The following is a 13,154-nucleotide window of genomic DNA, read 5'->3' on the forward strand; positions in this document are numbered from 1 at the left end:
CAGAACAACCTGCTTCATTTTGGCTAGCTAACAGCATCTGAGGCCTAGGTAACTTGGCATAAGTAAAAGGATACGAAACTCTGATTCCCAAAACGATGAGTTATAACTTGGGTTACATTTTAAAGAACGAGCACAATGAAGCCCCTCCCTTCCCTCCCCCTCCCCCATGTCCTGTTTGCTAGACTGTGCGCTCTAAGGGCAGGAAACTAAGGTATTTGAGGGTACTTACAGCACTCTGCAAAATGGGCTTATCCTGCCAGGTGCTGAGGGCTATGGATAGCACTGAACTCAATGCATATACTCAATGCTACATGGCCATTAAGTGCTAAATCAGGACCAGAGTGCTCTGTGCTAGTTAAGACCGAGCCACAGTCGGTGCTATGTGATCAATAAGCTAACTGATTACTGGAAGTCCTCGGTCTCGGGAGACCACGGAGGTTGCACCTTTGGGGGGTTACCCCATACCACCGCCGCTTCTCGAGTGGCTGAGAAGTCCGATGGGTGACAAACAGACCCTATGACATGTTGCACATATAGACTCGGTTGAGCTTGTGCCGGCGTGCTGAGTACCATCTTGCCTTGCCTGCCTCTGATGCCTCTTTTCTCTCTCGTCAAGCCATCTGAGGACACTGCTGTAAACCGAATGCAAAATCCTAGCGCGGGGTGACCGTTTGGGGAAGCTGGGGACAAAGGGATGCTGCTGCGTGGGTACGCAGTGTCTTTCCAACAGAAAAGCGAATAAAAAAGCTACCTCCGTGTTCAAAAATTAGACCCAGACCCTTTTTCCTCCCTGTGCTATTTTGACTGGGGTAGAACACAGGCCATCCATCCCAGGCCTGCTCACTGAAGACGGGCGAGCCAACCTGCACGAAATAAGCTGCAACAAAAAGCAGCTGAATTCAAGCCAAATCCAAACAGAAACGTGAGATTCCACGCTACCCGCAACTGGCCGTTTGTTGGTCAATTTTTCCACCGTCTCTGCATAGCTGCTGAAGTGACAAGTGCCACATTTAAGCCTGCTCTCTCAGGGCTTCTGATTCAATACAAAACAGAGATCACTTGAGAATTTCCTGCCTGGTTGTACAGGCCACAGTGGTTCAGGATACTTCTGATAAGAATCGCAGCTTCTGAGAACTTAATCAAACCTGCAGACATGCTGAGGTTCACTCATTTCTGCTCACAATTTACTCGCGAAATGCTCTGACCCTTAATCTCCACCATCACCACGAGCCAAATCCATTCGGCAGAGCTGAAATTGAAAATGTTGTTCTGTGATCAGAGGTCAGGAAAGAAGCTCAGCTGCGAGGCCTCAAGGAATAACCATTTATGACATTATATACACATCTATATACATATACTGCGGGATGCAGCAAAGGCAATACAAGAGCATGGCCCAATTGCCAGGCCTGCAAGTCCGGGAGTCAGGATACCAGGGCTCTACTCCCAACTTTGTCACTGGGTTTTTGTGCGACCCGCTGCCGCAGTCGCTGTGTTTATAAGCCGAGGCATAATACCTGCATGTCGTTGGAAAGTGCTTTGAGGTTTGTGGACAATAAAGCCCTGATTATGCAATCGGCTTATGAGGCTCTGTAGCAGGAGACACGGGGTTCAAGTTGGTGACTACAACTTTGAAAAGGGCGAGATGGTAATGTATGAAATTTAGTAGCTGACAGTGAAAACGGGCAGCCCGCAGTGGATCTACTAGAAAGCTGATACAGTACTACGGCGAACGCCACCCGGTCATAAATATGCCCCAATCCTGTTTAACAGCTGGTATAGATCCTAAAAAGGATCACACATGTAGCAGAAACAGAAGAGTTCATTTCTCTCTGCAGAAGCTGCCGTCTGTGGAGCCACTTTCTGTCATGGTCTCATCGCATCCCCTGGCAATAGGGTAGAGACTCACCATCAGATGGTCACAGCTTTTGGTTGCAGTCAACCCTGACTGGCTTCAAAGTAGCAACCGATGAATGAAAAGATCTCTATATGCCCAGAGCCAATCCTCTGGACTTTCTGGTCCCTTACCTTTCTGCCAGTAAAACCTATAGACCTTCACAAGGACAAAACTATTAGGCTTGTACAGAAGCAAAAAAGGATCGTGTGTGAACTGTTCAAAAACAAAACACCAAAAAAAACCTTAACTGAGGAGGGGATCTTTTTAAACAACCCAGTATACTTTAACAGAAAATCACCAGTATATCCCTGCTACAGAATAGGAGGAAGTCTGTTCAAACTTTCTAAGGAAAGGTTTCTATTCTCTGTGAAATTTCACATGTTTCTTATGCAAGAGAAAATTAGCCAAATCCTCATGTTTCAGGACATTAGCAGATCATCGCGGAGGTCAGGAAGAAACTGATCTTTTCCCCGTATATGGACGGTACTACATAGTTGGTCAAATCTATTATTAATAATGCCATTGTCTTCCTCAGCGTTCCTCTGACATTGCCTACTGCTCGAGACAGGACCTCGCATTCAATGGACAACCGGTCTGATGGCTTATGGAAATTTCCAGCTTTCTGCAAGACCCTGAAGTGCTTGCTCCCTTCCCTGCTTCAGCGCTTCAGAAGATCCCAAGGAAGGGCGGAGAGGCACTTTCAAACGAGGGTGGGGAGGTTCTGGTGACCCAACCTCTATTAAAATACGGCCGATGGTCTCGTATGCCAGTCTGCATGTTCTTCCCAGAAGGTCCTCAAGCCCTTTACAAACTATAGGCTGAAAAAGGCCATCTCCACAACTGAGATGCAACTGAGGGACATTGCGGCGCGGCGCGCAACGCAAGCAGTAGAGAGGCAATCTGGCCAAGGACTCCGAGGCAAACGTCTTAAAAGAGGTATTTCCCATCCCGCTGGAACAGCAACTCAGTGTATATTCCTCACAAGGACAAAGTCATAACTTTGCACTGGGGCTTCCTCCCTACAACACAACTGACAGCTATCAAGATTTTCTTTCAAGTTACACTGCATTTGGGCTCTGTGTAAACCCCCAGGTGCCCGGAGTCCTCTGCTTAAGTGAATCACGGCGGTTGCTTTCATTACAAAGACAACAATTTCTAATCCCTCTTGGCTGCACAGAAAAGCGGACCGAGGGCACCCCAAATGTTCAACAACCAAAAGGCAAATAAAAAGATAAATTACTTTCAACTGCATTATTTTCAAGGTAAAGCTCATGATTTGGTGGATGCTTGGTGGGGCGGCTGGGGGTATAACGCCGTTACTGCATCAATATTCATGTGCAGGGCTGCCATACGAAAAAAAAAATCCAACTCTATGAAACACCCAGTGATAAGGGTGAGTGCTAATATTTGAGAGGGCAGCTATTTGTATACCTTCCTATATCCTGACTGCATAAAAGGGGAGAAAGGATCCCCTCCTGCTCAGAAACAACTCCAAAAGCATCCCCGAAGGGGCTTGGCACTGATTAGCGCTAGCATCTCTCCAAATGCATGTTATTCTTTGGGCAGGGGGCTGCGCAGTGTCTAGAGAGGCCTCACAGCGCACCAGAGGCAGCTGGTAGGGGGTGCACGTACCCCCCCCGATGGGGCCGGTGCCCCCCCGGATTCAGGAGGCGCCAGCCACTCACGCGCCACATGGCGCTGGGGGCGGGGGGGGGGGGGGGGAGATTGCCTTTCCCAGGACAGGAAGACGAAGCCAGAGCCTGACATCCTCCCACTCGCAACTTGCTGCGGATCATCTTCCCGGGGCTAGTGGAAGGTGCTGCGGGTAATGGGATCAAATGCTGCAATAAAAGAGATCACCTCCATCCCCCCCCCCCGCCCCCGCTTGCTTTTTTTTCCTCCCCCCCTCCGCCGGTCACTTGAGGATCCGCCTACAGGCCACGGCAGCCCCATCCTCCCCGTGCCCGGCCCGAAGCCGTGGCCAAACCCGGGGCGGGGGGCGCGGGGCCCGGCAGCATCCCTGCCCGCTGCAGCCATCATGGACTCCGGCGTGCGGAGCGGCACTGACCTGGTAGCCATTAGGCGGCGGCGCGGGCGCTCATTCATTCACTCGCCGCCCGGCCCATCGCGGCCCGCACCGCCGCCCGCCCGGGGCCGCTGCCGCGCCCGCGCCCGCGCCCGCTCCCGCTCCGGCGGCGGCGCGCGGGGAGCCCCCCGCAGGACCAGGGCTCATGCGCGGGCCGCGGGCGGGAAGGGGGAGGGGGCAATCCGTGCAGACCGGGACAACCTTGCACAACCCCGCCTGTCTCCAGACAGACAGGCTGGGGAGCGGGCCGCACTGGAGTTGGGGGTTGGTTGTTTGTTTGTTTTTCAGATCGGGGTGACGCTGCTCAAGCAACACCTCTGTCTGGGGCTGGCCGAAGGCCCCCCATGAGCTGCAGCCTGCAAGGGTAGCGGGGTTTGGGGGGGCATCGCTTCAAGACATCATGGGCGCTGCTGGGTCGGCAGAAGGAAGCGCGTCTTTAGGAGGCAAGGGGTTGGGAAAGGCTGGGCCCTGGAAATGGTGCGGTTGCCCATCCGGGGGTCTTGAAAAAACATCCTGACGCCCACCTTGCCGGGTCGTCTGATCCCAGCGGTCTTTCCCGCCCAGGGCAGGGGGCTGGACCCAGTGGCTGGTAAGGCCCCTTCCAGCCCCTTTCAACCATAAAACTATGAGTTTAGTTGCGACTATTAAGTGCATGTGCATCCATAAGGATTGGTAAGGCCCCTTCCAGCCCCTAACAACCATGAAACTATGAATTTAGTTGCGACTATAAAGTGCAGGTACATCCATAAGGATTGGTAAGGCCCCTTCCAGCCCCTAACAGCCAGGAAACTATGAGTTTAGTTGCAACTATTAAACACGCATGCAATCACAAGGATCAGTAAGGTCCCTTCCAGCCCCTAACAACCATGAAACTATGAGTTTAGTTGTGACTATTAAGTGCATGTGCATCCATAAGGATTGGTAAGACCCCTTCCAGCCCCTAACAACCATGAAACTATGAGTTTAGTTGCGACTATTAAGCACACGTGCAATCACAAGGATCGGTGAGGCCCTTTCCAGCCCCTAACTATGAAACGATGAGTTTAATTACAGCTATTAGTTTCTACCCAGGAGAACTTTTACAATCTTTTCTCCGATGCCTGAAGAAGGGTGTTTGTGCCCGAAAGCTTGCAATTAAACAGTTTTTTTTTTTGCAAAAATCTTGTTGGTCTAATAAAAGATATCATCTCTACTACGAGTCCTGATTGCCTTTTCCTCTAGACCAATACGGCTACCATCTAGCTACAACTATTAAGCACACGTGCAATCACAAGGATCGGTGAGGCCTCTTCCAGCCCCTAACAACTATGAAACTATGAGTTTAGTTACAGCTATGAAGCACATATGCAATCACATTCATATTTGCTCTGCAGCCAAAAATTATCCAGCATCCTATGTTATGTTACCCCTTGGGCCAGTTTGCTTCATACGGGATGTCAGTGAATTCAGGGATGAGAAAAATATCCGGGCATCTGAATGTCCGTTGACCTGACAGGCAGCATGAGCTTCCCTAGCCAGAGGTGCAACTTGTATTAAAAGTCGTGGCCTCGTTGTCCCCCCTTAGCAGCTAAAATGACAGGTCAACAGTAATCACCATAAAATATTACACATGCAGTCCATTTAGTTTAACAGAGGAAGCAGACAGGTGATTTGATTTGTATCTTTATCATGTCGTAACAATGGGCTCTTCATTCTAGCAGACAGGTCTAACAATACCCAATGCCTGCAAACTAAAGCTAAACAAACTGTGGCATATGTTCTTAAATAGTGGGGGTACTAATTAACCACTGGAACAGCCTCCCAAGGGTTCTGGTAGACAGTCTCCACCACTGACCATTTTTATGCAAGAAGCTATGTTTTCCTGAAAAATCTGCTCTCATTCAAGCAGAGAACAATCCAGGGCAGTCCTATGGCCTGTGGCGTGCAGGCGGTCAGATCAAAGTGCCCTAATGGTCCCTCCTGCATTTATAAAATCTAAATTTTTGAAAGCAAGCTGCTTTGGCTAGATGCGGTATCTTTTAGTACAGTAGACCAACTGAGTAGCTGGGAAAAAGTTGTTAGTAAACTTTCGGGTGCAGTCGCCCTTCTTCAGGCATAGGGAGTCGCTGGTGGTCCGAGACTGCAAGGAATGAGAGAAGCTAAAAGCTTTTGAAACTTTAAACACTTTCCCCCCCCCCAACTTTTGATGGTAAAAGCCAAAGAACTTTTTCATGCTTTTTTTCTAATGCTTTTTGAAATCATACAAAAACAAGCCCAAGCTGTGAAAACAGACACGTGCAATTCTGTGCTGGGGTAGTTAAGAATTACGTTTGTTAAAAGTTGCAACACATTTCATATAAATAGTCAAGGCTTTAAAAAGCTACTATATTTGAATGCGCATGAAAAAACTAAGTTGCCAAAGCATTCCTGATGACACAATCTTTGACAGCAGCATAGGAGTAATGTCAACACCATCTTAAAAAGCAGGAGGACACAATAGATCAGAAACAAAGCTCACACAAACATTAGAAGACCTCAGAAGCTGCAACTGTAGTTCACTCTAAAAAAAACCCTCTTTCCCAACTGGAAGAGCTGAATCACACAGTGGTTTTATGAGTCACCTCCCACCTTTCACTTAATAGACTTGGATCTTTGGCACCTTTTCCTACTGGATCCCAAAGTCTCAGGTTCAAATCCACCAACTCACATCTGGGCATTTGAATGCCCATGGACCCTGACAGACAGGATGAGCTTCCCTGGCCAGAGGTGAGACTCATGTTAGCAAAGGGTGGTCTCTTTGTGCTTGTTAGCACCTAAAATGCCAGGTCATTTTACTCAGGTCAAGAGTGGCCAAGTGAACACTGGATTTGTGCACTTAAGCACGAGCTTCGGCAAATGGCCAAGACCATTTGACCAAACCACAAGCTGACTCATAAACACTACAACGTGTTGAAGACATCACTGTGTTATCAAGCGCTACATGATATTTTGAGTGGAGGAAGTAGTTCACAACATTTTAGACTGCCCAAGGTATGTTACGCCAGTCAAGTAAAAAGTGGGTCAGTGTCTGCACAACACTTTTCTTTCATGCTAGCTACCATCCCCATTTGCCACCCCCCGCTGGCCCTGACTGTCGGGGCACACAGCCTTCTCCTGCTGTGCTTTCCTTCTCTCATCAAATCACATAACCACAGCAGTGAAGTTGGCACTGCTAAAGCAAAACTGTCTTCTTCAATGAGCGGATTACGCAACGCCTGAACATGTCCATCTGTTGCTATAAGGAGCATCAATCACAATCAAGTTTTTTTCATGCTAGAGCTGAATGAAGTCAGGCTACCCATTTGGTGCATATTAGGAATGGTAGCAAATGGCTTGGAGGCCAATACTGGCAACAGGATTGTCACTGAAATGCTAGCAATAAGGAACGGCTGAAGATTTTTTCTTTAACTGGTTACTTTCAGGCTTTGAGGTTTTGCATGGGTTCTACACTTCATTAAATGCCATTTTTGTTTGGGCCAATAGAAAACCCTGGGAAGGCTTTGCCCCAGATTGTGATGGGCAGGTTATAAACATTAAGGGTCAAATAGAAGTTTGCCTACATCTCTGAACTGCTGGGGCATAACAAGTGTATTGGAAGTCTCATGAAAACAGGCTTTCTGGAAAAAAATGTCCAGTCAAACCCTTAGGCTCATTTATAGTAGCAGGCAAAGGTCAAAACAAATGACAGTTTGGAAAAGTGTGCATAATTTCAAGTATGTTTCCCAAGTCTTTTCAGAGGTGCAACATTTGGCCAGGCCTCCTGTAAGACTACGTACTCTTATTACATTTCTGGCTCTTCCTACTACTATTCTTGCTAATAATACCATAAAGCAGCTTTTCTTGTGGCATTTTGGTAGGACTAATCTAGAACTAGAGGCCTCTACAAAAAGAACAATACGGTGGGAGACATGGGAGTTATTTTATTTGACCCGGTTTGTGCATCCCTCTGCTTGTCATGGTCCTCCTGCAGGCCCCTGCCTATAATGACCAATACTCTCTGGCTTGTCACTAGAAGACAAGGGACCGTCTGCAGCATTTGCAGGCACTAAGCAAAGAGACGAGGCAAGGCAAATCAAAGTCTAAGATTCAAAACATCCCAACTTTGAAACAGCTTGGAATCAAAGGAGCAAAAGCAAGTCTCCAATGCCAAACCACCCTGAGTTTGCTAGAGAGGGGCCTGGCTCGAGTCACAGGATTTGGATTCCAGCCCCCCAATGGCAGAATTAGATTTAAGACTCTTCTCAGCTCTACCAAGTAAGGATTTAATAATGCAATCCCTGAGGTTAGGGCAAGGGTCGAAGTGCTGGGTTAGCTGTAGAGCTGATGGACTGTGTCAGTAGTCAGGGCCCCGGGTGCAACCTGAAGACTCCTGGAGGCAAGGTTTTGGCACAAGGAGCAGGACTGGAAGAGGATATAGCCTGTAGGGCAGCACAAGCTGTCATGCCATGGATTTCACAGTAGCCAGTCAATATTAGGAGATTCTGCTGTAGGACCTGCATTAAGCACTAGTTATTTCTGGCTGTAGGGATAGCATTAGGATGCCTTGAATGCTGAGTTGCATATAGTGTGACGTTCCCTCAACCCCTAGCACTAGTGAGGAGACAGACAGTACAGCAGCACTCCCAAATCTTCTGGAAAGGAGAAAAAAAGACACAGAGAGGAGCTCTCACGCTACATGGGCCTCTTCTGGGTGCTTCATCATGACAGGCACCTCTCAGGCAGACTGCTTAGTGCTCACCCTGACAGCAAGAGCTATACCTCTGCCGCCTGCTGAAATCAGGCTTTCTGGGCTGGCTTCTGTTCTGCTGTCTCAGACCCAGGTGTAACACAAGCTTACTCATTAATATTGCACATCTCAGGTGATGGGAAATGACGCATCTGTCCAGGTAATTAAAGCCCGAGGCTGATGATGGATATGTGGGAGGCAGTCTGGTAACTCAACATTCATGTTTGTAAAGACACTCTGGTTTGGAGACAAAACTTTATACCTAAATGAAGCAACTCTAACCTCTCCTATGGAGCATGCGTTTGAGGCAGACATCACAGACAGCAGGCCCTAGAAAGCTTGCCTGTGCCACCAATACAAGGCATGTGTGAGTGATTTCACAGGAATTCGTCTGCTTTCCAATTTCTCCCTGCCCAATGACAAGTCCTATGCTGAAGATCTAAAATCTCTGGAAGTCTCCCCCGGCCCTACATACATACACACTCCCCTATTTTCCAACTGAGATTTGAGCAGAAATAAACAGACATGATTATTCTTATGGTATGTCTGACCTTGAATCAAAGGAGACAGGTCTGAAATCTCATGAGAACACTTGTCCACGGGTGATTTCTTGCTCAGTTTTTCAGTCTCCAGTTGCAGGTCATTGGCACAGCAATTAATACCCTGCAAATCTGGACAGCCTTGCATGAATATAGCATCCTTCCACAGAGGATGAAAACAATGTTACAAAGTTATATATCATTATCCTACAGATGGAAGGTGGACAGGCTCGACTTAACATCGCACAGTTGCAAGAGATCTTCATGCATTTGACCCTGCTGCCAGATCCAAGAACTCTAAACCCCACGAGGTGCCTCCATTCCTAGCGACTATACGATAAGCCCATCTCCAGAGCCACCTCCGCTCTCTGCCTCCATCTCTTCCACGCAGAAGGAAACTCATGCATTAGCAGCACATTTAGTAACAGTGTGCAACAGCAATGTGGGCAACGAGGAGGGAACGCTCAGAAACCTGTCAAACGAGGAAATTATGGAACGTGGAAAAATCAAAGACTTGTTCGTGGCAGATGCAGCCCCGCCAAGGCACCGACAGGCAAGTCTTCAGGAGGAGCACCCCAGACGGTGGCTCACCCTGACCCGTGGATGTACAATCCCTGCTTTACCGAGGGCACTAACTCCTCCCTGTTGCCCCTCCAAGAAAGGAATTTGAAAAGCAGAGGTATTAGGACAGTGTGGGGAGATAAACCTCGCTGCTCCCTAACACATGGAAACGTCTGATGCAACACAAAATATAAACACACGCCCTGGATATCCTCCACAGGCTCTGTGCCCTTGCTAGCATCTAGGGCAGAATTTAGTATATTCTTACCTCCACTTCCAGCCTACAGAACCATGTCTCCTCCATACTGGGTGCACAAAGGGCCCCCTCCTTTTCCCAGACTACAACATGGGCCTTAATCCCAGGGCACAGAACAGGTTGAAGTTCCCAATGCATAACGCCCACGTCTCCCCAAGGCACAGAATCAGCTCCCTTCTTAAAGCATAGTGTAGCCTCTCTTTCCCAGCCATGCACAGATTCTGCTTTTTCATTAACACCCAGTATGTTACTCTGACCGGGGCATGGATACTATCGACTACTTTCTGCTGGGAACAGAACCTGCCCTCCCCACCTCTGACACACAAATAGGCTTTATGCCTCGGTACCCAGTATTTGCGGGAGCTCTGCTCCCACCCTCAGACATGGGACAGGCCCTCAAAGTCCCTGGGCAAAGAGGGGTACTGCCACGGCTCAGCCCTCTCCCTGCTGGAGGAGGCAGGCTCTCCATCAGACACCAGATCAAGCCTACCTCCTGATGTGCACCCGCTTTTGGGTCTTCGGCACTGGCAATGGCATTTTCATGGCGTGAGACACTGGGGCCGCCAAGCGCGGGCGGATTCTCACCGAAACAGGGGAGGGAGTCACTCACGTGATCAAAGGTATAGGGAGGAGGGGGCAGAGAGAGAGAGTGAGAGCCGTCTTCAAGAACAAAGTGTCAACATCTTAACTGGGACATACAAAGAGCTGTTCTCAGTAAGAACTTAATCCACGATTAACAAGAGGTCAACTACCTCGGCAAGGAGACTGCACTAAAAGGAACTAATTAGGTCTCCTTAATGGCACAAAGAGAGCCCCATGCAGCTAAAGACACTCATCACACCAGATCCCCCACCTCAGCGCAAGGAAGACAACTCCACCCATTGTCCCCAACACGATGGCCTGGGAGTGTGCATGGAGGGAACCACTTCTGGTAACCAAATGGAACGGGATGAAGTAAAAAATGGGAAAGAAGGTGGTCTGAATAGCAAGGCAAGAAGGTCTACTACACTTCTGGTAGAAGATATGGACGCTCCATCACTTAAGACAACATTTTCGTACTGGGGACCATCATCTACATAGATTTCCCCAGGGATCACGATCCCCTTCTGTCTGAAATTGCATAACTCTCCTATGGGAACTATACTAGATGTTTCCAGAGAAGTAAGATTGGTAATTCTAGCTTTTTTTTGCATAAAACATGCACCAGAGGACAAGCAGGCGGGACAGCACTAAGTGCACAGCCAGGTCTCTGCATACCCAAAAAAAAGGAAGTGCTTCCTTGATCGTGGGTGGATCAGAGACCCCAGCGTGGGAACCACTCCCTGGGATGCTTACAACAACATAAGATCAAGCACTAGAAAAACATAGGGAACTGTGCCGAGGGCTGACCTAAGTGACCTCGTGCATCTTCTCCATCTAGAATATCTACGACACACCCCGAAGACAACGGCTTGCGAAACGAACACCTGCGAGACTCCCAAGGGAATGGCTATCACTTGAGACATTTAAAGTCTAAGCTGTACTCTTTAGCATGTGCAAGGACACTTGAGCTTTATGGCTGGGAAAGGGTTTTGGATAAGAGTGACTTGGATCAAAAACGGGACTTTATTTTAAGCCCTGCAAAACTGAATCATCTGTCATCCCCCGGACCAGGAACGGCCGGTACTGCTAGGTCACCAGTGGGACATGGATGTCTCTAGACATAAACAGGTCACTGAAGTGTCACGCCTCTCACCAGAACAGCTTGTTTCTGTGAGATTTCCAAGGCAAGATGTACAGGGACTACTTGAGGGTAGTGGGACTAAACAGGGGAAACAATGATACTGGTTAAATCTAGGTCTGCAGCTGGCCATGAATGCTGTGACTTTTTGCCATGCCACCGAGCTGAGAAAAGCTAGGCTTCCAGATTGAAACAGACTCCTCTAATCACCTTCTAGTTACAGAACCCTAAAATAAAACCCAAAACAAAACAGAGACGCTGCCCAAATCACATTTTACATCCATATCAACAAAACACCCCCTCGTATTTCACATGCAATGTGTCCCTGCCATCATGTCTTGTAACCCAGGAAATAGAAACTGTCACCCCTTTTCACACCCACAGCAAGAGCCCACCCACAAGACATCGCTCATGTTTACAGACACCCGGCACAATTCACGAGCCTATGAACGTCGGCTTTCTTCACAGTCCATACCGATGCATACAGGACATCCCATCGCACCAACAGTTCTAAAAAGAAACCCATCCCAGGTCCATTCAGATCCCAGGCTGCTAGGAGAGACTGACATTTGCATAAACAGGACCAGCTCCATCACATCTATTACCATATTCTTACTAAGCCACGCCACATTTGGTACTCATTTAAGAGACGCCACTCTTAACATTACGTATTGCCCCCAAACTCCATCTTAAAACAGATCCACATAAGCACAGGTCTTTTTTTTTTTTAAAGAAGAAACATAACGCCAAGCCTTTAACCATATGTGGTCATCAGGGAAACTACGGGACTTTATTTGAAAAGGTGAACCTTAGACACAAGGCTAAAGTCTAAACGCTGGTCGCATTTTTCAAGTTTTTCCAATTAACAAAAATCTCCAAAATATTTCCATGGATGTCGATGACCTCGAGAACTGGTGAATAAATGTTCTGTGCTTGACAAGATTATGCTGGAGTTTTGAAATGTTTGTCGTCTTTTCCTTTAAAAATGTCAACTGGGAAACACTCCTCCAATATTTTTATTGTTATTAATTTTTTCTAACCATCCCTATCTAAATCCAAACACTTCTCCTCACACAATTCCTCTGTCAGTTTTCAAGGACCAACAGGAATTTCTTCATTTCATAATCCAAGCCATCTTGTCCTAACCAGCTGCTGCATGTCCCACCCCACAGCTGGCTACAATCCACTCATGCATGGAGCAATCGTTTTATCTAGTAGGTGCACTTTAACGAGGGCATTGGGAGGCTAAATTCGGCAAGGTGTTTAACATATTTCTACATGTATTCTTACTTATTTATTCTACATCAGGAATTCCCTAACTGTGGTACACTTAGCCATGGGGGTTTGCAAGGCA

At 47.9% G+C, this 13,154-nt stretch overlaps 1 protein-coding gene across 6 annotated transcripts in view; it reads right to left on the bottom strand.

The window, feature by feature from the left end:
* The window catches only part of GRAMD1B (GRAM domain containing 1B), a 180,088-nt gene that overhangs the window by 55,591 nt on the left and 111,343 nt on the right, over positions 1 to 13,154 (bottom strand). Inside the window, exon 1 of one of the 6 annotated variants that reach the window (XM_090026807.1) lies at positions 3,963 to 4,124. The exons of the other annotated variants lie outside the window; for them this stretch is intronic. Coding sequence (XP_089882933.1) covers positions 3,963 to 4,000 — 38 coding nt within the window. The 5' untranslated portion in view covers positions 4,001 to 4,124. Of the gene's footprint in view, positions 1 to 3,962; positions 4,125 to 13,154 lie in introns of those variants that run through there. 6 annotated transcript variants of the gene reach the window in all.

Source organism: Crocodylus siamensis, chromosome 14 (assembly GCF_052110815.1).
Source record: "Crocodylus siamensis isolate JL-2025a chromosome 14, ASM5211081v1, whole genome shotgun sequence".
Taxonomy (NCBI): Eukaryota; Metazoa; Chordata; order Crocodylia; family Crocodylidae; genus Crocodylus; species Crocodylus siamensis.